Raw genomic sequence first — 24,158 nt, 5'->3', positions numbered from 1 at the left:
GTATAAAAATAAACCCACATAGTTTTCTATAAATGATGTGTTTAAGGAGCAAAGAGAAATGAGTCAGAGAAAAAATATTATAGGTAGAGAGTTTAAGATTTATATTTACTCTTGTTAGCTGTACAGTCCTGAGTACTTAACCTCTTTAAATAAGTTTTTTTCTTTCCTATCTGTAAATTGGGGCTGATAATTTCCACTTTATCATGATTAGAGATAATACACGTGAAATGCTTAACATAGTGCTTGACACATGCAAGTACAGAGCAAGTGCTAGTTCTTGTTGTTCTTGTTAAACTTAATAAAAGTGGTATCAGTTAGCTTTGGCTACATAACAAAACACCCCAAACTTAGTTGATTGAAGCAACTATGAATTTAGTTCACAATTCTGCATGCATGTTAGCGATTTGGGCTGAGCTAAGCTGTGTGGTTCTTCTGGTCTCAGCTAGTCTTACTCCGTCTATAGTCAACTTCCAAGTGGGCTATGTGCTGGCTGGTCCCAAGTGGCCTCAGCTGGATGGTTCATCTCTGTTCCATGTGGTCTCTGATCCTTCAGCAGGCTGTACTAGCTTGATCACATGGCTAGGCAGGATTTCAAGAGAGTAAACAGAAGAGGATAAGACCTCTTCAAGCTGTGGTTTGACACTGGCACAGCATCACTTCTGTGATATTCTATGGATTAAAACAAGTCACAAAGCCCACATTCAAAAAGCAGGTAAATAAATCCCCCACTTTATCAGAGTAGCTGCACAGTTACTTTGCAAGGGGGTATGGATACAGGGAGGGGAACACTTTCTTTCAAATAGACTACCACAAGAGGGTTGAGGACACAGAATCAGCTAGAATCTCTAATGTAAACTGAAAGGATAGGAAATCAATATGGTATAGTCTTGATGTAGTCAAGAGGAACTTGGAGTCAACAGACCTGAGCTTAATCCCTGCCTGTGCTATTGATTTACTTTATGCTGGTAAAGTAAATTATCTGTGCTCATTATTCTCAATACAAGGTTTTCTAAGTTCAAAATTATTATGTGGAATAAATGAGATAATGTATGTGAAAATGTGTATTAAGTGTAAATCTATAAACAAATATAATGGATTCTTATTCATTGATATAAAATATACTTTATAAAATGTGAGAGGTTCTTGAACTTCTTACCTTGCACCACCTACCTGTCCTTCTCATTCTTTCTGTAGAATGTAGAAATTTACTTACATTTAGATATTGTAAATGTAATGCAATACATTATTTAACTGCTTGGATTACTTGCAGTGTGTGTTACTTGCAGTTTCTTTTCTCAGCTACCTATTTCATTATCCCTTTGAGGCAAACATTTTTGAATCCTAATTGAATATAAGGTACAATACTAGATTCTAGAGATATAGAGATGAAAATCTGGGCCCTATCCCCAAAAACTTCGGTCATCTTTTGAAAGACATACAAACCACAATTTAGTACAATATAGTAAATGTTATGATAAAGACATGCAAAGGGTGCTATGGGATCTCAGAAGACACAGGAGAGGAAGGGTGAACAGGTAAGCCTTCCTGGGAAAGATAATGGGAAAAAGAGGAGCAGGAATTTACTAGACAAAATAATCTAAAATTCAATGCCAAATGCTCAGCGGATTAGAAACCATTGTTTTAACCCCTTGCCTGAATAAATCTGGTTTCAACCTATGCATCCAGCTCCATGCCCTCAAAGTGTAGCCATTCATTTCCCCCAAAGCTAAATTGAACTGCTTGATATTCCTTAAGCAGAGCATATTCCTTAAACACAGCACCCTGTGCCTTTGTTTCTGCTGCTTACTACAACTGGAGTACTCTTGGCCTTTTCATTTCTAATCAGTTTCCAGTAAATACCCATGGATGATTTCATAGTCGAATAAGAGTTCCTTTACTCTGAGGACTTCCCTGATTCACACAGATACAGATAATCACTCTTTCCTTTCTGCTCTCACTGTATTCTGGTTCATACACTATAATTATTTTTGTATCAATTTACATATGTCTCCTTTATTATACCATATGAGCACAGGGACCATTCCTTATTCATTCAGATAAAAGGAGTAGACATATGGTCAAGAGAATGCAGAATACATGTTACATTCAGGAAGCAAAGTAGGGCTTCCCTGGTGGCGCAGTGGTTGAGAGTCCGCCTGCCGATGCAGGGGACACGGGTTCGTGCCCCTGTCCAAGAAGACCCCACACGCCGCGGAGCGGCTGGGCCCGTGAGCCATGGCCGCTGAGCCTGTGCGTCCGGAGCCTGTGCTCCGCAACGGGAGAGGCCACAACAGTGAGAGACCCGCGTACTGCAAAAAAAAAAAGGAAGCAAAGTAATTCAGTGCGGTTGGAGCAAATGTCCCATTGTGGTCTTGTATAGCATGAATTTGGATTTGAAGCAGAAGTGTGATATGATCAGGTTTGTCTCTTAGACGGATCTGGCAGATGACATAGGCTGATATCAGAGATGAGGAGACTAATAAGGAAGGTACTTCAGTAATCCAGGGGAGCAGTGGTGAAGGTCTTAACTAAGACAGTCATGATGAAGAGTCAGGAGCACCTAGAAGAGATATTTGATGAGTAAACTAGAGCAATACTTCTCAGACTATTCTGCATGTTAGAACTATCTGGAGATCCTGACAAAACACTGATGACTGGGCCTAACTACATAGAGATCTTGGGGTTATGTTTTTAACTCTCTAGGTGATTTCAGTGCTCAGCCAAGTCTGAGAACCAGTGGACTAGAGAGTATTTAGTAAGTAATTGGATGTAGGCAATGAGGGAGAAATGAAGAAAGAAAATCTCCTACTAGTTTTCTAACTTGGGACAAAAGGGTAGAGTATAAGCAAATTCGATGTGGGGAAAATGCAAATTCAGGGTGGAGAAATTTAAGTTTGATTTGGGGCAAGTTGAACATAGGTGCTCAAAGATAGTTGAATATGCCGTTCTTGCACTCAAGAGAAAGACACAGGTTGGAGGTGTTTACTTTGTGAATTTTCTGCATATAGGTATTCTCTGAATTCATTGTGAACATGATGTCTACGTTAAAAGAGGACCATGAGTAGAACCTGGGGACATCAATGTGGAAAGGTGGCTAAAGGCAGGACAGCCTGAGAAGGAATAGCAAAAATAGGAAAAATAGGGGTAGAAGGAGGTATCTCCAAAGCTCACACAGAGGAGGGTCTCAGGAAGTGGAGGTGGTTAACCATCTCAGTGCTGGAAAGAGTTCCAGTATAGATTTGGGCTGAAAAGTATCTAATAATTTTGCCAAGGTTACTGGTGACCTAGGGTAGATCAGTTGCTAAATACAGTGGGGACGGAAAGTACATAAAAACCTAGTAAGAAGTGATGAAAAGGAGAGGAAAAAAGCAGTTACTGTAGTTCCTGAATAGTCTACAGTTTTTTGTTTTTTTTTTTTGTTCTAGTGGAAAACATCTCTGATTTTCTATTTCTTGTTCTAGTGGAAAACATCTCTGATTTTCTATGGACACCATGTGCATATTTTATAACTTTGAACATGACTTTTCTGTATTAGGAATAGTTGTGTAAGCAAGGTAGTTGTGGGTCCCAAAATAAGCAAAGAAAATGATAAATTTTAAAATAATATAGAAGACAGCTTTAAGAGTACTATTCTCATTTGCAACCATTAAATTAGCAGTAACCATATAAAATTTGAAGAGCTTATGAGTTTTACTTTTAATGTTCTACTCTCAATGTGTACATTTCAGGAAAATTGTACCAATCTCACTTTAGTGTATTTGTACAGTGGTATAAAGAACATTTACAATTTGAATGTTGTACAATTAGTTAATATTTAGTAAACATATTTTCTTAGTTTTAAATGTCTTTGAAAATCACATGTCCCATGCTATTTTTCCTCCTCAATATAATATAATCCCAGTAGTGTTAGCAATGATTTTGTTAAATTGTTTGACAAAACCTAACTTGGCCACTTGTAATTTACAATTGTTCACCTTTGTCACTTTGCAGTTTTTCCGTACTAAAAAATTTAGGTTGTCTTGAAGCTGAATTGTTGACTGAATTTCCAATATAGTTCACAGTATGATTACAGAATACCAAATCAGTGTTTCCAACCTGTGTTCTAGGCATAGACTGTAAGTATTTGGGAATTTGACAAGACGGCCTGCTTGTAACTACTTGGAAATTTTATGTTGCTCTTCACCTTAATTTCTGATGTGCAGACTTTACTGTCATTCAGATTGAAAAAATAAATACTTAATAAAATCATTTTATTTATTCCATAAGGAAATGAATTATAAAAAAAAATAATTTGACTATGAATCGTGATTCTTTAATTTAAAAGTTTGGAAGGATGACAGTTGAAGCCATTTAACACTACTTTTCCTTGTTGCAGAGTAAGTGTCCTGTTGTTTTTAACCTTTGAAGTATTTTTCAGGGAGAAACAACACCCAAAATTTGATTCATAAATTATTATAGATTCATCATCACCTCTTGCCTTTTCAACAGCTTCTTCCTCTTTTCCACATCATTTCCATCGGCATAAAAACATACTCAAATATAGTCCATTTAAAAATATATATATCTCACTAGACCTCCCACAGCCCTTCATCTGCTGCCTCATTGCTCTTTGAGCTAGCCCACAAAAACTGTTACAGAGCTTTGTGTATCAATTCTCTCACTCCTTCATATTCTGTTCATTCCATCTACTCCAGTCTGACTTCTGTCTTCCCTGTTTCACCGCCACCCTTCTTGTAAAGCTTACCAGTGGCATCTGTACTGCCAAATCCTGTGAACACTTCTCTGTTTTCTTACACCAGCTGTCAGAAGCATTCATCCCCGTTGATTGCTCCTTACTTTTTGGAACACTTCCCTCTCTTAGCATTTTCATGTGGCTCTGGGTTAATCTTCATCTCTTTCATTTTCTCTATTTTATGCTATTCTGTTTAGAAGTCACTAAGCTAGGTAGATTTAAATACCATTATATGTTGAAGTCTCTACAGTGTTCACTTTCATCCCTAACCTCTTCAGTGAATTCTAGACTCATGTGTCCAGTGGCACACTTGATGTTATCACTAATGGGATGCTTGCTAGTCATTTTATATGTAATATATTAAAAATTGAACCTCTTAACAGTCCCCCACTTGTTACTGCACTACGCTTTGTTCCATCTTGGTGAAGTGTCTATGCTCCACTCAGTGGCTCAAGCCAGTAATCTAGGGATCATCCTTAATTTTTTCTCTCCTCTCACCTCCTGAGTCTAACCATTGACCTGCCTTGTTGGTCTTAGCTCAGAGTTCCACTTCGTGGTATCTCCATGCATATTATGCAAGCCACATTATTTCAACTCAACTGGACTCTTTGCTTTTACCCTACAGCCCCTCATTCCGTTCCCTGTAAAGTAGCCAGAAGCACCTTTTGAAAATGTAAATCGGATCATTTTATCACCCTCCTTTAAACCTTTCAGTGGTCTCCCATTATACCTACAATAAATCCAAACTCCCACAGGTTTCAGCTCCCAGAGATATGGCTACTGCCTGCTTCTCTCGTCTCCTCTTACACTCTTCTTGCCCTGTCATGGAATACCATCTACAAAGGGCTTCTCTTTTTAAGTATATCAGGCTCACTCCTACTTCAGAGTCTTTGCACATGCCGTTTCCTCTACCTGGAATGCCACTTTTCACTCAGGTCCCAATCCATTCTTCTGTGTGAGGTGCCTTCTTATCTTTTATTTCTCAACTCAGAGAGCCCTTTACTGACCATCAACTAATGAGGCTCTGTGCACCCCTGTGATTCTCCATCTTGCTCTCCTCTATTTTTCCTTAATCTTGACCTGGAAATAGTCCTAATAATGTATTTTTTAAATGACTTTTTCCCTCCCTAAAAATGTAAGCTGAAGGAAGGTAGGGACTTTTCCTCTTTTGCTCATCACTTTTGAGTTACAGTTACTGGCGCATAGAAGGTCTCAAAAGATACTGGTTAAATGTTGATAAACAAAGACTCTGAATCAATATCTTAAGCTCCTCTGCATGTCATCCAGTGCCTACCACAGCAGATGCTCAGCTTCCATATTAATTGATTAACTGACATTGTTTGAATCTCTCACTAGACTGTGTATCAAAAAATGTAGGATATAGTTATGTATAGACTCATCCAATAATGTTTTAAAATTTAGCCATGAAAAACGGAGTACTTAGAAATGGCATAAATTAAATGAAAGATAGGGAAATGTTCCTTGGTTTTAAAAATGTTTCATTGGGTATTCATTTCTAGTAACATTTCATGATGTTTCACAATGTAATATACACATCAATTCTTTTTTTTTCCATAGGAAAAAAGTAACCTGTCTTCCTTTGTTTGATTACAAACTAAGCACATCAAAACACTGAAGGGCTTTCTAATCATCAAAGAAAGATTAAATTCTGTCCAGTGTTCTTTTAGTGTTAATGTCTTTTAGCCTGACTTTTCGAAAAATCCTAATATCTCTTAATAAAAAATAAAATGATTTGGAGTCATCATATTCCTCTGAAATAGAATGTTACCATATAATTTCACAAACTATCCCTTGGTTTTAGATAAAGATTTTTAGACTTCTTAGATAATTTAGCATATAAAAATAGTGTATAAAGTTATTTTTCCCTTAAATTTACTTGACAGAAAAAAAATGCTTAGGAAGTTATTTTAAAAGTGACAATTCTAGTTTTGCATGTAGTAATTGCCAAGACTGTCAGTGATAGAAAATAGAATATAACTTGGGTTTTCTTAAGCCCAAAGTGGTATTTATTGGTTCACTTGTACAGGCATATTAGTGGTACACCTGACTTAGAAGTGGCAGAAACATCTCTCCATCTTGCATCTCTACCTTCCTCTGTCTCTGCTTTGTTTTTACCTAGTGCAGCTAGCCTTGGGTAGGAGTGGGAGGGTTGGGTTGGTTAGGTAAGCAGTCAGTGATTACCAGCTACTCTGAACATCCTTCATTCCAGTTCAGGGACCAAAGAGGAAAAAAGCCTTTAACTCCCCAGCTCCATTGAAGGACTTTAATGAGACCAGAGTAGTTGATCACTGTGATTAACCCTGTTGGGGATATTTTCCCAGCTTTTTGGGCAAGAAGATAAAGTCTGTTTTTAGATGATGAGGGAAGAACAGGGTAGTGCTCGGCTGCTCAGAGCATACAAATATAACTTGTATCTGTTCAACGTAATGTATCTCTCCCACCTGTGGTCACCCTTCCCCAATGACAGTGTGCCCCAAATCATATCTAGTCACTGCGTTCCTAGGCATTTGATGGTACCAGTGTTCTCAAAGTTCAGGAAAATTCTCTGGGTGATACTTATTTCTCTCCATCGAGCTCAAGTGTAGCTCCTGTGATCCCCAGGCCTTATAAGGCAAGTGACGATTTTAACCAGTCCAGGCACAATCAATATATATTTGGAGCAAAAACAGCTTTATCAAAATAAAACTCGGCATTTAGGGCTTCCCTGGTGGTGCAGTGGTTGAGAGTCTGCCTGCTAATGCAGGGGACACGGGTCTGAGCCCTGGTCTGGGAGGATCCCACATGCCGCGGAGCAACTAGGCCCGTGAGCCATGGCCGCTGAGCCTGCGTGTCTGGAGCCTGTGCTCCGCAACAAGAGAGGCCGCGACAGTGAGAGGCCGGCGCACCGCGATGAAGAGTGGCCCCCGCTTGCCACAACTAGAGAAAGCCCTCGCACAGAAATGAAGACGCAACATAGCAAAAATAAATAAATAAACTCCTACCCCCAACATCTTCTTTAAGAAAAAAAAAAAAAAAAACACAAAAAAAACTCGCCACTTAGTAAAGAGGAACCATCTTAGTCACTAGTTGAAAGCATCTATCATATCCAGTTGTCAGTGCTAGTAAACCTTCCTTCCCTGGAAGTGGCTTTCTTTTTTTTTTTTTTTTTTTTTTTTTTTTGCGGTACACGGGCCTCTCACTGCTGTGGCCTCTCCCGTTGCGGAGCAGAAGCTCCGGACGCGCAGGCTCAGCGGCCATGGCTCACGGGCCCAGCCGCTCGGCGGCATGTGGGATCTTCCTGGATCGGGGCACGAACCCGTGTCCTGTGCATCGGCAGGCGGACTCTCAGCTACTGCGCCACCAGGGAAGCCCCTGATTCTTCTTTCTTAATTACTCCTTCTAGTTCACGAGTTCTGTGTATTTTGACATCTGACCCTTTTTTCTATTGGCAAGACCAGCCCTCGCAACTGCCCTGCTCACTCTTCACTCTGACTCGTATAATAATTATTTGCCAACAGTTTTCACCAATTGTTTATTTTTTTTTTCCCTTCTCTAACGCATGGTGTTCATTTCTGCTTAATTTTAAAAGGATGAGCTGCAAAAGCAACTGTCTGTTCCTAAACCTTTAGTGCCCTCGTACATTTATTCACTCAGTTTTACTATGTGCCAAACATCATGCTGGTTATTGTAGATAAAATGATGCATGATGCAGAGCAGTCCAGGCACCCATGGAGATTACAGTCTATCAGGAGAGAAAAAATTGACCCAATCTTAAGGACAGACTTGTTCAGTATTTCGAGCTCTGGTATTCAGAACTCTCTCCAACATATTTTCTGTCTTTCTCTTAATATTAAAAGCATTCATCTGACTTGTACAGCACATCTTTGTTTTCTTTTGTTTTTTAGACATACATTAAAAACCTGTATGTGGTGAGAGCCCAGTGTCTTTTAGTGGACTCTTCCACTGGACTCTGTGACTTTAGGCTTGGCACAAACTCTTTGTGTCACAATCTCATAGTCTTTAAATGGTAATAATAAAAAGAATTACTGACATATATTGAATATTTACATTAGGCCAGCAAAACCTAGTGGTTAAAAGCACAGACTGTCAGCCAGATTTCTGGGTCTGAGTCCTGGCTGTGACCTTTCCATATCAGTGCCTTAGCATCTTCACCTGTAAAATGGGGAGAGTAATGTTGAGAATGATTAAGTAAGTTAATAAAGTAAAATCCATTAAAACATTACCTAGCACATCATTAGAGCCATAAAATCTTAGCAATTCAATGATCACTTTTCTAAGTAGGAAGGTACTATTATCCATATTTAACCAGTGAGAAAACTAAATATCTTGCCCAGGGCCACACAGTTAGTGGTAGAGTCTGAGCTCTGATCTAGACATTCTGGCTTCAGAGCAGATACTAGTAAATACTACTCTATGTAGCCTCCATTATAAGGTTACTGTAAGACTATAGTTAAATAATCAACATTTAACAAACTTTAAAACTATAATTCACTCTGAATATGATATGTAAGGTGTTATTATCCATACTATAATAAGATATGATTGAAGAAGACACTAATTCACTTCCTTTCCATACCTTGAAAACTTTTAGCTATACCAGTAATTATATTAATAAATATTTCTGTGTCATTGTATAATTTAAACAACCCTTTCACATACACAAATCCATGTAATTCCAACCATCACTCTTTGAGATGGGCAAGGTCAGTATTATTTTCTCCATTTTAAAAATGTGAATGCTGAGAATCAGAAAACTTAAGTAACTTGCTCAAGTATACAAAGAGAGTAAATGAGAAAGTCTCTAACGTAAGTCTGAAGCTCCAGATCTCATCCTTTGCTTCACTATAACGCCCTGCTGTTTTTTTAATGATTTCTTTCAACAGATGGAAAACTAATTTTTATAATATAGTTTATCATTATAAACATATATATATATATATATCATATACCCTTGTGTACAAAGGCATAACTATTTGATCTAATATTCTTTCCTTTCTCTTTTTAAAGATTGTGATTGCTAGCATTATGTGCAGTTACAACAAAAATGACTGGATGGAACTCTCCAGAAAGGCTGAGGTAATGATTTCTTTCTAGTATATTTATTTTATTTCTTCTCTTCTATTTTTATTAGTTTTAAATAAAGAGCTGTCATGAAAAATAACCCAGGAGAAGTAAAATTGAATGGAAAATAGTAACTTAAAACATTTCTATTATAATTTGTTTACCCTATGTTTTCATTAAAATGATGGGAATGTAAATTTAAAAGGAATCTATTCTATAAAAGTGGTCCCTTGGATTTCACACACTGCCTGAAAATCCTTTATTCTTTGAATCCATATGCTCTTTATTTGCATATTAAGCAAACTGTATATTATGATGGATGCCATGATAAAATTTAATTCTACCTTTGAGAGTCTAACTTGATCTTACCTTGCCTTTAGGCAAACTAGTTTGACAGCGAGAAAAGAAATTTTGAATATAAAACTCTTGAATATTTAAAATATAAAAGGTTCATTTAATACTATTCTAGTTTGAATACAGACATGCATAAAATGGTAGGACAGAATGCTCCTGAGTGGAACACCAGTCAGCAGGTTTTCTATAGTATAAATTGAAGCTTGCACAAATGCAAACAACTAACCATGTGCCTCAAATTTGTATTTCAAGTGGAAAAATACATACCTAAAATTGTATGCTTATGTCCATCGTGTTGTCATGAAAAATACTGTAGACAGCTTGAGCTGGGGTTTCTTGAAAACCTCTCAGAAATACAGAAGACTAAATCTAACAATACTTATGAACTAAGGACTCTACATTATAAAATATTATAAAGCTTTCTATAGTGTTCAAAAATATTGATTGTATATTTTATTTGGATATCTTAAACCTGCGAGGACAAAAATTATTTCTGGGACTTGGGGGGCGTGAAATTAACATGATCAGTAACTGGCTTTATGATCTTTGTAGCTGGGTCCATTTCATACATGTATTGGCCTAATTGACCATGAAATCTTCCACAGAGCCCATGTTTGGCATGAGTTTTGCCAATTTAAAGCTTGACTATGATGAATGGCTTTATCACGCTACTAGCTTCTCTGCCTTCTGTAGAATAAAATACTTAAAGAATTTTCTTCAATAATGAGCATTAATTTTTAAATAAGCAAATTTTACTTTTAAAAAGTCAAAAGCCTTTATACATGTAAGCAACTTAAAGATATTTTTCATATTTCTCACATTCTATACCTATTTCTTAAATTATAGTTTAAAACTACAATTTGATATCATATTCTAGGTTCTTATAGCAATCAATCAATCAATAAAAGTAAAAGGGGAAGTAAGGAGGGAAAAAAAAGGAAAACATTAAAAAAAAAAAAAGAAAAAGATATGCCTTCCATTCAGTCAAAACAGTGTGTGGGATCTCTCCACAGGAAAGCAATATACATATCAAGAAGTTCAATCCATAGATGGTGTCAATTAAAAAAAAACACTTCCCTCTAAGATTAAGATATGGACCAACTCAGGGTATAGCACATGAAGGAACTATCCCCAGGTCTTCACATCCCCCTGGAGGGCAGCGATAGGCAGCATGATTCCATCACAGCTTATATGGGGGACACCCAGTAAAGCTTTGTAGAGTCAGTATTTGGTTTTGTTTCTATGAACACATACTTCAAAACAGATTAAAACAGATTTTCTTACAATGGAAGAGCCCACATTAAAACAAATCAACAAAAACAAAGAGTGTTCAAGCCAAAGTTACTATACCACTTAGAATGTACATTTCTTTCGGGGTGGTGATAATGAGGGGTAAGAAATCTGAGATAACACAGCAGCTGTTGTAGCGAGCCACTGCTTTTAAGTTCGGCAAATCACTTAATGTGGTGATGGGTATACTTTAAATTCATGAATTTCCTCTCCTTAGAGTAGATTAATTCTTGAATTACGCAGTAGGGAATTGAGGAAATCTGCTCTTTACTGTTATATCTGAAAACAGAAATGCACATGTGTAACAGCAGAGCAGATCCAGTTGTATAAGAACATGAAAAAATAGAGACAGAAACTCTGTATCAGAATGAAAATTTGCACAAGAAGGGATCATTATTAGTTGTTTCACCAGAGGATACCATTTTATTTCACTATTTTGAATAAACATTTAAGACCACGTGGGTGGTTAAAAAAAAAAAGAACCTAGTACATTCTTAAAATATAGTAAATTCTACTAAATGCTGTTTTTAAAAGTTAATGCACATACAGTATATCTTTTTTGTCACATGCATATTCTTGGAAATAGAACCATGTTGAACCAAACCTTCCTTTTCACTCTAACCCTAGAATACCCACACTTTTAATGTCTTCTTTTATGCATTCCTCAACCTGGTTTTCATTTGTCTTGTCTTATGAACACCATAAAACAGAAGCAGCCTCTGGAAAAGTTTTTACAGCTTGGTGTCAAATCAGTAGCATGGTTAGGCTCTGCTCAATTGTTTTTGGCTCAGTTATCTGATCACACACTATCCTACTTTTCTGGGACATTGATAACCTATTCCAATTCCATGCAAGGAAGATCCATGAAGCACCTACTATGTGCAGAGTCCCTGGCCAGCCAAAACAAAGGTGAATACGGTAGAGCCTCAGCTGTGTAGATATGTTCACAGTTTAAATGTGTATACCAAATTGAACCATACACAATAGTAGGTCTTGAATAGATCTTGAACTCATTTGAATAGATTTTTGAATCCATTTCTTTCTTAATGCGTGTTAACTTAGAAAACAGAACCTGAGTCAAAATTAATGTGAAGATGGTTCATTGAAGGATTCAATTCCAGAGCAGTAAGAGTGAGGGCGGGGAAAGGCAATAGGAGGAAGGGAAAGCAGAGAGAGCATGATGCATTCCAGAGCTGGCTGCCACTTCCCAAGGAGATGGAGCCAATCGCTTAGTCGTGTGGGACCGGGAGGGCTGTATGGAATTGTCCTGCCTCGCACCAGTTTACAGGAGAAGAAGGGGGAGGGAGCTATCTACTGGTTCCTTCCTGTCTCCTGTCTCTCATTGGTAAAATTTTACACTACAACACTTTACTTTCTTCTGCACTTTTGTGTTATGTGTCCTGCCCCCTTTAGGTAGCTGCTAGGGAAGTCAAATCCCACAGCATATTGAGGGCACTGGCCCTCCTGGAGCTCCCACTTTGACAGGTACAGTGGAGGCTGTGACAGAGCCCCGCTCTCATCCTGAGGGAGCTGTGAGAGCTGGCAATGATGGGAGATGTAGGATAGCACTTTTTAAGCTAGTGGTAAAAGCTTGAGTGGCAATTAAGGCCATCAGATTTGAGGAGACATATAAATTAGGTGTGGCTCAATAAACAATGCTACCATCCTAATCTAAGTTTATCTCAGGATGCCCCACTAATCTCTCCCTCAATCAATCCACAGTCTTCCCACTACCTTTCTTAAGATGCAAAACTCCTGACTTGACCTACATGGTATGGTACCTTGCCACTTCCCCAGTGTCACCTTGGGTATGTTCTTTACATTCCAGTCCCCGATGGCCTTCTTTCACTCCTCCAATACATTTACACCTCAGAGCCTTTGCTGTTCCCCTGGCCTGGAATATTCCCTCTTCCTCCACTCTGCGCTCCCTAACCAGTAGGTTAACCCCCTGTCCTACTCCTTCTAAGATCCTGTCCTCAAAAACTGGTTTACCATAAAGCTAATGAAGGTTAAGTTTCAGAGCTCTGACTTGTACAAGCTACTTCCAAGTGCCTGTACTAATTTTCTCTTTGTCATTTTAAAATTATTTTTCATTTTTAAAGAAGTTTCCCCAAATCGTACAAACTTCAGGCTCCGCCAAATCTGGGTCTACCTTTGCTTGTACCTTTTTTCTGCAGAATTTAATAAAATGGTGATAAACAGTGGTGTCATCAGCCCTGTAACCTATCTTCCTTATGACAAAGCAAACTCTGGCAGGGGGGTAGAGACCCCCATCTGGTTCACTGTTTAATTCCCATTTCCAAACATATAGCTTTGCCAGCCAGCGGATAGTCCTCAGATATTTGTTGAGTGAAGCAAAATAGAGGCACAGAGCTGGCATACTGGCATGTGACGAACAAAAGGGAAGCAATTATACAATAAATGGAAAGAGTGCACTTTATTGGGCACCAATGAACTTGAGGTGATTAAGATCCAAAGTTGAAGATTTTAAGTCAGGGACTTGATGAGGGATTGCGAAGGGTCTGGCTGTAACTGGTAGGATGAGGCAAGGAAGGCCCAGCTGAGAGGTGTAGATGTCAAACCAGTAGTGTGTCAAACCACACTACTCCTAGCAGAGAGTCCAAGTAAGCCACTTTGAAGCCAGGTTCTTGTCATTTTTGACCTGGGTCTGGGCTAGCAGTATTTCATAAAATTAAATAGATGTTGAAGTTAGGAAATCTCAAATAGACTGAGGTAAAAAGCAGAGAGGCGCATTACAGAAATATGTAGGACCCGTTGGATATAAGTCCCTGAACACTAACAGTAAGCAGGACAGAATGGAATCAGGGAAGATAGACACCTAGTTGGAGACAAGAGATAGTCACAGACTTTGTGCCCAGTGGGTCCCAAGCCAGTTCAGTGTTTACCTGTGCCACGTCCACTTCAAAGTGGTTTAAGATCCCAGAAAACTTGTGTCCCCAGTTTTGGATAGTTGAGACTAGTTGGCACTGTTGCTACATAGAAAGTTGGCAGTGGACCTCGTGTATTCTTTTAACAGAAGAAATTAAGAGAGAATCCAAAAAGTGTAGCTTCGTGCCTCTCCACCCTGCTTGGGCTCTGTTGTCCTTTGCCTGTTCCCCTGATCCATGGGAGATTTCCCTTCCCACTAGGACTCTGATGCACGACACCAAGCCACCCTCCGCATGTCTGTCCTTCTCACTGTGCTTGGGCTCTGATATCCCACACTGGACCCTCATGGCTCTTCCTTAGATCTTCCTAGTCACCTACCTTGCTCTACCCCAACCAATGACTTTATAACTACATTGATCGGGAAGGAAGGGAGAGGTAAGGAAAGGAGAAGAGAAAGAGCTGTGTACCCGATTTTGCTGTATATATTGTACAAGGGTTTGTGGTTTTGCTTCCCTAGTTTCTCTGAGAGTTTTTATAAAATGATTCATAAAATTTTAGAAATCACACTACTACCACTACTCTGAGGATTCCTTAGAATAGTTTTCTTTTTTCCCCCTGAAGTATGGATAGCTACTCTAAATTTTTTTGAGATCAAAGCTGAGGAAGGGCAAGTTGGAGATTCTAATTGGATGGATGGATGGATGGGCTGAGAGACAGGTAGATAGATAGCAATTGTTTACACTCACGTAGTATTTAATGTAGTCCAGGCACTTTTCTAAGTCATTCACTTTGATTAAAAGCAACCTTACGAGTTACTTTCATTGTTTTCCACCTTTTAGAAGTGAGGAAACTGAGGCCAAAAGTTGTTAAATAATATGCCCAAACTCACACAGCTAGGATGTGGTAAAAGTGGGATTCAAACCCATGAACTCTGGCTCCATAGTCCACACTATTAACATATCATTCTACTTCATGCCGATAAATGGGTGATAGATAATATATGAAATTAGAAACAGCAAATTTTCTGTCACTGCCTTCACTAGATTACGTTATTGTATAATCATTTAGGTGAGGCAGAATAAACTCTGGGCTAAGTGACTAAACTAAAAAGCTTGTGACTAACAAGAGTAAGAATGCATGCCCAGTTTCAGTTTATTTAACATTTCATGCGAATTCAGCAATTAAGGCTTTTTGAATGCATATAGTTGCTTGGAAATAGAATTAACTACCTTTTAAGGTGGTGTACCCTATGACAGAAATATTCAAGCAGAGGCCAATTGAATATTCCCCATCTCTTGGTGTTACCTTGAGCAGGATTATCTGTTTTTGAAGCCTAGATGCTCATTTCAAAGGTCTTTCCAGGTGTGTTTGGTGAGTCAGTGTTTGTATACGTGTATAACACTGGGGACATTTTTAACAATTAGACACTGAACAGACTTTAAATTGGATAAGTGGTTTTACAAGATTTTAATATTTATTTAAAGTTTAGAAGCTTTAAGGATGTCGAGTTGTCAGGTTTTGTTAACACACTGAAACAACTCCAGCCATGGAATAAGTGATTTCTAATCAGTTATGATAGTGACTAAGAATACAGGCTCTGGACTCAGAATGCTTGGGTTCAAGACCCTGCTCTCATTTACAAGCTATAGAACAAAAAGTGAGTCACTTGAACTCTTTGTATTTTGGTTTTATCACTTGCAAAATGGGGATAGTGGTATATCCCATTACAAAGAGCCTAGTAAAATGTCTGACGTATTGTAAGTACTCAGTAAATGTTAGCTATTATTGTCTACTATGATAGCTAATTGTAAACTTGCACTTACAATTTAGGAAATGTGTATAATGTAAATATGTATACGAATGGTACCTAAAACTTATTCCAAAATGTTGTTGAATTGATCTACTATTAATTGCTGCAATTCAACTAGCAGTCTAAAAGAAATAAAGAAGTCTAAAAGAAGTATTTGAAATAACTAAGAAATAATAAGAAAAGCGCAGTATTGTATATAATTACAACGTACTATGTTTTAATTAAGCTGGAAATTCCCACATGACATGGTTTTGAGATAAGTCATATTATCTCCGGTTTACACTAAAATAGATGGAAACAAAGAAAGTTAACTGACTTGCCCAAATTCCTTAGCAGCTCTAGAATTAGAGTTCAAGAGTTTAGCAGTTTGTGCTTTGTCCAAGCTTACCACCAAACCAGCAGGAAAAAATGTAGCATGATTCATGGTAATTTTCAAATAACATGAAGCATTTTAAAATTGAATTAAAGAAGCAAAAACCGTAATAAAACCATGTTAGAAAATAGGCTGAATGAGCAAATGAATTTTCACAAATGTACAGAAGAAAAAGCAGACTCACTAATGAATAAAGGTGGGTAAGACGTCAACCAAGAAAGAACTAACTAGAATTTTTTATGTTTGTTGAGGTCCTATTTAAAATTCATGAAACAGGAAAAAATAGGCTAAAATCTTGATTGATTAGGAAGAAAAGAGAGACTTGAAGAGACTCTGTTGGCCTAAAGGAAGGTTTGGTACACCTAGAAAATAATGAAGTTTTCTTTAAGTCTTTGTGTGATTCTATAGACATGTTATAATATTATGGGAACTGATTCAAGCTTCTGGTTTACCTTACTTAAAAGGAAATTGTGGCATTGGAAGAGTTCCAGAAGTTAGGTAAAAGAATTGTTTAGTTTATCCTCCATTCCTCAAATTAAAAAGCGTCCTGTTTGTTCTTAAGAGTTTTTACAGAAGACTTCTCAAAAATTCTGTGTTTCTCCAATTATTATAAGAATGCTTAGCATGAAATATTTTTTTCATTTTTAAGACCCATTTGTATACTAATGAATTAATGAGTTAAATAAGAAAGATTCCCATTTAATTATTAAAGTAAGACAAAATTATCTGTACTTCATGTTTCTTAGCATGGACTTTTAAGAAATACAATAAAATTGATTATCAGTTAAAAAACATGAGAGAAATAGGAGAGAGAGATTAAGAGGTACAGACTTCTAATTACAAAATAAATGGGTCATGGGTATGAAATGTACAGTATGATAAATATAGTCAGTAGTAGTGTAATATCTTTATATGGTGACAGATGGTGACTAGACTTACCATGGTGATCATTTTGTAATGTATAGAAATGTATAGAAATATTGAATCACTATGTTGTGCACTAGGAATTAACACAGTGTTGTAGGTCAATTATACTTCAAAAATAAACAAACAAACAAACTCATAGAAAAAGAGATCAGATTTATGGTTATCAGAGTCAGGGTGTGTTGGGTGAAGGCAGTCAAAAGGCATAAACTTCTGGTTATAAGATATACGAGTATTAGGGATGTAGCGTACAACTTGAGTAATATAATTATCACTGCTGTATGTCATATGTAAAGTTGTTAAGAGAGTAAACCCTAAGAGTTCTCATCACAAGGGCTGTTTTTCTTTTTCTTTTATTTGGTATCTATATGAGATAATGGATGTTCTCTACACTTCTTGTGGTAATCATTTTGTTATGCATGTGAGTCAAATCATTATGCTGCACACCTTAAACTTATTTAGTGCTATATGTCAGTTATATCTCAATGAAACTGGAAGAAAAAAATGAAAAGTATAAAGAGCAAAACCAAGAAGAAAAAGCTGCCCGATGCATGTGTTATATGTATGTTTTACTTTTTTCTATACATAGAAAAAGTAGAAAATTACACATTAAATTGTTAACATTGATTACTTTAGAAGTAGGAAATTGAAGGAGAGAAGAGAAAGACTATATTTTTCTATACTTTGGTTTAATTTGAACTGTTACCAAAGTTTTATTTTACTTTTAAATTTATTTAAAGCAACATAGAACATAATGAATGGTGTTCCAGTTTGGGGAATTAACATGCTTGAATGCTCTGAAGCATATGAAAGCAGTATTAATGAGTAATAAAAGTTAATTGATAAAAGAGGAACATTTAAAATTTTACTCAAATTCATTCCAGCTAGCCTACTACATTTTTCTTTGCACTGCTACCTCCAGTACCAATTATCCAGAATTAGTAAGATTTGTTTATATGAAAATAGAAGCTGTGTAGGGCAGAATCAATGTGCTGTCAAACAGACCTGAGTTAAAATCTCTGCTGTGACATTTGATAACCAGGTTTGTCATTTAATTCCCTTGAGCTTCAGTCTCCTCATCTGTAAAATTGGTACCCTAATAGTCCAAGGATTATGAGAGTCAGAGATAGCAAATATAACTCATATGGTGCAGTGAGTGTCATCTTATAAGCACTCAATAAACATTTGCTGTTGTTATTATTATTGCTGCCATACACACTCTCATTTGAGAGTCAGAATTTATCTCACAAGGTAGCCGTGGTGCAGAAAGCAGAGTAGTTGAGATTTGGCAAATGTGACCTATGTTGAGTTATCAATGGTGAAACCTATCAGTACACGAATAAAGCTTTGCCTTTACTTTCATTTTCCTTCCACATCTTAAAGGCTTCTGGAGCAGACGCCCTGGAGTTAAATTTATCGTGTCCACATGGCATGGGAGAAAGAGGAATGGGCCTGGCTTGCGGGCAGGTAAGGACCTCAACAGCTGCCATTATGTATGTCTGTGTGACAGAACAGGCCGTGTACGGATAGTTACTATACTTTAGGCAGGAAGATGGGAGGATCAGATGAGTGGCTTGAGACTTCCAGGTCTGCATTGTTTAAATATTTAGTGCTTAAAAAGTGGAAAATGAGAGAAGTTGAAATTACAGCAACTGTTTAGGTTTATTGAGGAAAATATCACATTATGTGCTTGACAGGAGGTAATATTATAACAAATAGTTTTTAAAAGCGCTGAAGCAGAATTAGCTGATTTCAAATGCAATGTTCTTTATTCATTCCTGATGCTGATCCAGTTTCCCTGGAGCAATATACTGTACAAAATGCATTGTTCGTAGTGATTTTGTAGTAAATGGGGCACAGCACAAATTGCATTTTACATTTTTTAGCATATGATCATTATTCCCTAACTGTGTTTTGGGAGTTGCAAGAAGACTTTGATGCTATTTTTATTTTTGGATACAATAAATGGAAACTTCATGCTAAAGTACTTTCAAAAACCTAATGAATAAAATGTGGAAATATATGTTAATATGTAGAAAATATTGCATCTTTGTGTAACTAGATACAATGTTATACGTTAAGGAACAATGTAAAAGCTTAATGCTAAAAAGGTGAGTATTTTGCATCTAATTTAGCTTTTAAGCCCAGAGGAAAATGATGTGAATTAAATAATACAAAATGTTGTAATTTATGACAAATTTCCTAGTCCTAGAAAGTTTAGTTTTATTTCCACATGTGACACAGGGCCTTGTACACAGTAGGTGCTCAATTCTTCAATTCTTTTTTTTTAAGTCATAGAATTATTTGAATTAAACTCAGAGGCCAGAGGCCCTTAACTTGGGCAGAAATTTCTGCTTATTCAAATGAACATAGGTTGCTCTTTTCATATTAGCATTCAGGGAGGATTTTAAAGTACCTTGTAAATATTTAATTAACATTCAGAATAGATTTGTGACTTAGGAAGAAACCATTCTTTTACGGCAGCAGGAAAGGATGGTCTAGTCAAATGTTGCTCAAGTACATTCTCTGTTCCACTCACAACAGATTATCCAGAAATGTGGTAATAGAACGAGCCTCAGAATTACCTGTAGAGGAAAAATACCATTGTATTAAATCATAACTTTTATAAGTCATATGATTAGGCAACTGTCAGTGTGTCAAGATGTGTAACTTCTTTAAAATGAGGAAGGTTCCTAAAAGGACACCTGCAGCAGGGCCTGAGGGAGTCAAGTTTCTCTCTTTACCCCTTTCCCAGTGTCTGAAACTTAGAACCAAAATATCTTTCAGTTACATGGATTAAAACAGCTATGGAAAATTTAAATCTATTGACTAATTTTTAAAAGAAAGATGTATTTTAATATATATTCCTTGCCACAAATATGACAATGATTTTGAAAATGTTGCCCAGCTTTGAGTTTATTTTTTTAAGTAGACTTTTGCTCTGGGAACACCTCTAAACTTACCCAGCTGTTAAGTGTCTTAGGTGTATCCTCTCCAGAAAGTTATTTAGCCACACAGATTTTCTCGCAGCCTTTGGCTGAATGAAGATGCAAGTGCTAAAATTTTGCAGTCATGGAAAATTTGAACTCATGGAAAACATGTGTTCCAAAAACCATTATATCTTAGACTGAAGGAAACTTAGAACCATTTCCATTTCACTTGTTAGTTATAATCTCTAAAACTATAATCAATTCTTTCTATTAGCCAAGTTTAGAAATTTTCTTTTGAATTATATCCTCAAATTATATAATAGGAAAATAAAGCTAATTTAATCATTTTGCTCCAACATAATTTAAATGATTACTCTGCCTCGGGACACATGAATGTTCAATATTTTAAATAGCAGGAAGGAAGAATATTAGCGCATTGAAAAAAAAAATCTTTACTATAACTCTGAATTTTTAGAGTGGGCACAAAAACATCTGGGGCTTATTCATCTTTTCTTTCATTTCCTTTTTTCCTTTCTCTGTCTCCTGTTCCCACTGGCTCGTCTTCCCTCCCTAAGGTTCATAGTTTTAAACACTTGCCAGTTGGTGGGATGGGGAATTTGTACTCGGTGTAGGGGGACTGAGGAGCCATTCCAATTCATTTTTCCCATCACAGTGTGATCCTGAATCCCATCTGCTGAAAGCTCCCTTTGTGCCAAGCACAGACCTGTGTGTATCGCCAGAGCCTGATAAATGTTTGCTTCATGAATGAAACAAACTGACCTTAATTCCATGGCTAGAATATTTATCCATTGGAAACACTCTCTTGTACTGTCCACATTTCTGGTGTTTCTAGAAACAATAGTGATTTTAGCTCAAGATGAGGTAAGGTATCATAATACAGTACATTTTCCTCTCTAAACATCTGTTTTATTCTCCTTTGTCTCAAATATCTTCTTGCAAATATCAAATAAGTGAAAAGTACTGCCTTTGTACCTAAGTGCTTTTAAATTAGCTGTATATATTTAAACATATACATATATAGTTAAACTCTTTATGTTTCCATAACTGACTAAAAATTGTGAAATATATGAATAGAAAAGGCTCTAACCTTTACAGCACAGAGACATCATATATATTTATGGAATTTATAGAAATAAATAATATCTCAAGCCGACCTTGGGAATTTGAATTGTATATTCCCTGCATGGTGAAACTTCATATAAAATCTTAAACACTTAGCATGACACTTTCTAAGTGTTTAAAGGCAGTCTCATTCTTTATTCTTTCCATCAACCATCTATGTCACCTTGATCAAGCCACTTACTCTCCTAAAGCATCAGTTTCCATTTCTATAACATGGAATTTGAACTAGATGATCTCTAAGTCCCCTCCAGGTTTAATGTTCTTTAAATGCTAACATTATAGGCAGCAGGCTAACATGTAATTTTTTAATCTACCCATAAAGAGCATTGGTAAAACAAGAACAACTAAAGAAATAAATGCATATCATGTTGTTCTTTTTAAAAACATTAACATTTTCCCTGGTCTGCATAAAAGTCAACGTTTTACTTATTGCTCAAGTAAAGGTGAAAATGTGCTCTAGTTTGGGTTGTGTATACTCCAAAGAGTCAGAGGTATATTACAACATGAAAATTTTTTCTGTCTTCTTCCTTCTGCTCCTAACAATCCTCTGAAGTAGGATGAGTTTTTATCCCATTGAACAAGTTAAAAAATAAGAAACAAAACACCTGAGCTTCCATGTTTCCCAGGTCACAAAGCTGGTCAGTGGCTCCTGGGGCCTGAGTTTAATTAGCATGTAAGCCTGAATATAGGAAAGGCACGGAGAACAGTTCCTAATAAATCAGTACTTGAATATTAGCATAAATATTATTATTATTAATTTAAAATTAAGTGCAGGACTAAGTAAGCTCTAAGTCACAAACAAACCTGAACCTACTATGGAGGTGTTCTGTCTCTTGGGAATAAGGAAGCTTCTCTGATGTCTTGACATTCAAATTTAAAGTTGTCTACATGCAATCTGTGTAAACCAGTTTCCTGTGGCAGCATATTACTTTATAAAGGTACTTGAACTACAATAAATTCTCTAAAGTCCAGATGAAATGGCACCTCTTTGAGGTCTTCTCCTTTTCTGAAATGCTAAGTGTTCATAGGGCATTAAGTGAATATCCCTCTTTTGTCCTTTTAGAATTATACTGAATATTTTTACTTCCACCCTGTAGAACTTTCTAACCTAGGTTCACACAGAAGCTGAATAGACCTTGAGTAGCTTTCTACTGTTGTTGTGGTTGTTTTGTTTTTGAAATTATTACCAACATTTTAAAAACAGGCGGCTGGACAAAAAAATTCGACTTCTTAGGTCTCTTGTGATAAGGAAGATATGGCCACACTTGGCCTGCACTGCCATGCAGCAGTGAGGAACCAGAGCTTAATTAGGCTCCTTTCACAATGTATCTGGTACATGTAAACAGCAGCAAACATTTGACCAAGGATAAGTGCTCATTCGCAACATGGATTTGATCAGTATGTGCCTGTCCGGTTCAACCTTTAAGTATTGAAACCAAGCCTTCCCAGCATTTTTGCTAATCCTCTGGGTTCCTGACATTGAAGATTCTCTAGGCTGCCTTCTTCAGCCAACAGTGCCTTTAATTCTTAGACCCTCCATCAGCTACCAAAAGAAAAATAGTTGGTGGGGGCGGCGTGGGGTATGGGATAAATTGCCTTGTCTTCCTACCTTCCTATTTTATCTTCCACATAGCAAAAAAGGAGAGCAAGAGGAAACATGCTCCACAGGACTTTAAAATACTGGTTACATAATCCCCATGATTTTTTGTCCTTGCCATCAGAAAGCATACATTTTTAAAGTCTTTTCTTGAGTTACTTTTCACACCAGCTGTTTCCTTCTTTGCCTTGAGTCAGTGATGTGGCACAGACTCTCAGAACTGAGAGGAACCTTGAAGATTTCCCAGTTCAGCCTCCTTATTTAGAGGACAGGAACTGGGGACTGGGAAGTGATCTAAATAACCTTAGCCTGAGGTAACCAACTAACAAGGCTCAGAGCCTGTGATGCCCTTGTCATTGACCCCCATCCGGTGTTCTGTCCAGTATTTTCTACTTTGTCATTTGGTTGTAACCAAATCTCTAGGCAACTGAATAAGTCAGTCAATTGCCCTGGAAATTTCTCACTTTGTACCTTTTTGAATACTATTATTCCCTCCGCCTGGAATTCGTATCTTTTCAACTGAAATTATTCAAATAAAAATCACCTGTCTAATTCTATTTCAAATGACATCTAATTCATTAATTGGGTATGTTTTATCAATCAAACAAATCTTCCATGAGAAAGGAAAAATAATATTTTATATATGAACAGGTTAAAGGTAGAAACTAGGTGCATACTCTCATTTCAGTCTATGGTGACCTAGAGATTGAATCACTGTCAATGAATTTGGATTTCTTTACCTAACAGTTCTAAGAGGCTACAGAGATGTTATTTATCTGGCCCTTGGAGGATTCTCATTGTTCAGTGTTTTGGGTGCCATGGTTTGGCTTTCATTGTGGGTGTGATTACTAAATAGTGCACAACTAGCTTGGTAACAATTCCTTTGGATGGAAAATTCCAAAATGATAGTATGTAATTGGAGAGAAGACTACTCTAGCTTTACAGGCAAAGCAGAGTTCTGAATAAAGATGGCGGTGTCACATCATCACCTGCCATGTCTTTCTATCTCACAGCCCCCTCCATTTATTTACATA

At 37.0% G+C, this 24,158-nt stretch overlaps 1 protein-coding gene across 1 annotated transcript in view; it reads left to right on the top strand.

Moving 5' to 3' along the window:
* The window catches only part of DPYD (dihydropyrimidine dehydrogenase), an 809,439-nt gene that overhangs the window by 515,692 nt on the left and 269,589 nt on the right, over nucleotides 1-24,158 (top strand). Inside the window, exons 15-16 of the mRNA XM_060026070.1 lie at nucleotides 9,761-9,829; nucleotides 18,838-18,921. Coding sequence (XP_059882053.1) covers nucleotides 9,761-9,829; nucleotides 18,838-18,921 — 153 coding nt within the window. The remainder of the gene's footprint in view (nucleotides 1-9,760; nucleotides 9,830-18,837; nucleotides 18,922-24,158) is intronic.

Source organism: Delphinus delphis, chromosome 1 (genome assembly GCF_949987515.2).
Source record: "Delphinus delphis chromosome 1, mDelDel1.2, whole genome shotgun sequence".
Classification (NCBI taxonomy): domain Eukaryota; kingdom Metazoa; phylum Chordata; class Mammalia; order Artiodactyla; family Delphinidae; genus Delphinus; species Delphinus delphis.
Note: the sequence above shows the minus strand (reverse complement) of the source record. Positions and strands in the feature narration are given on the sequence as shown.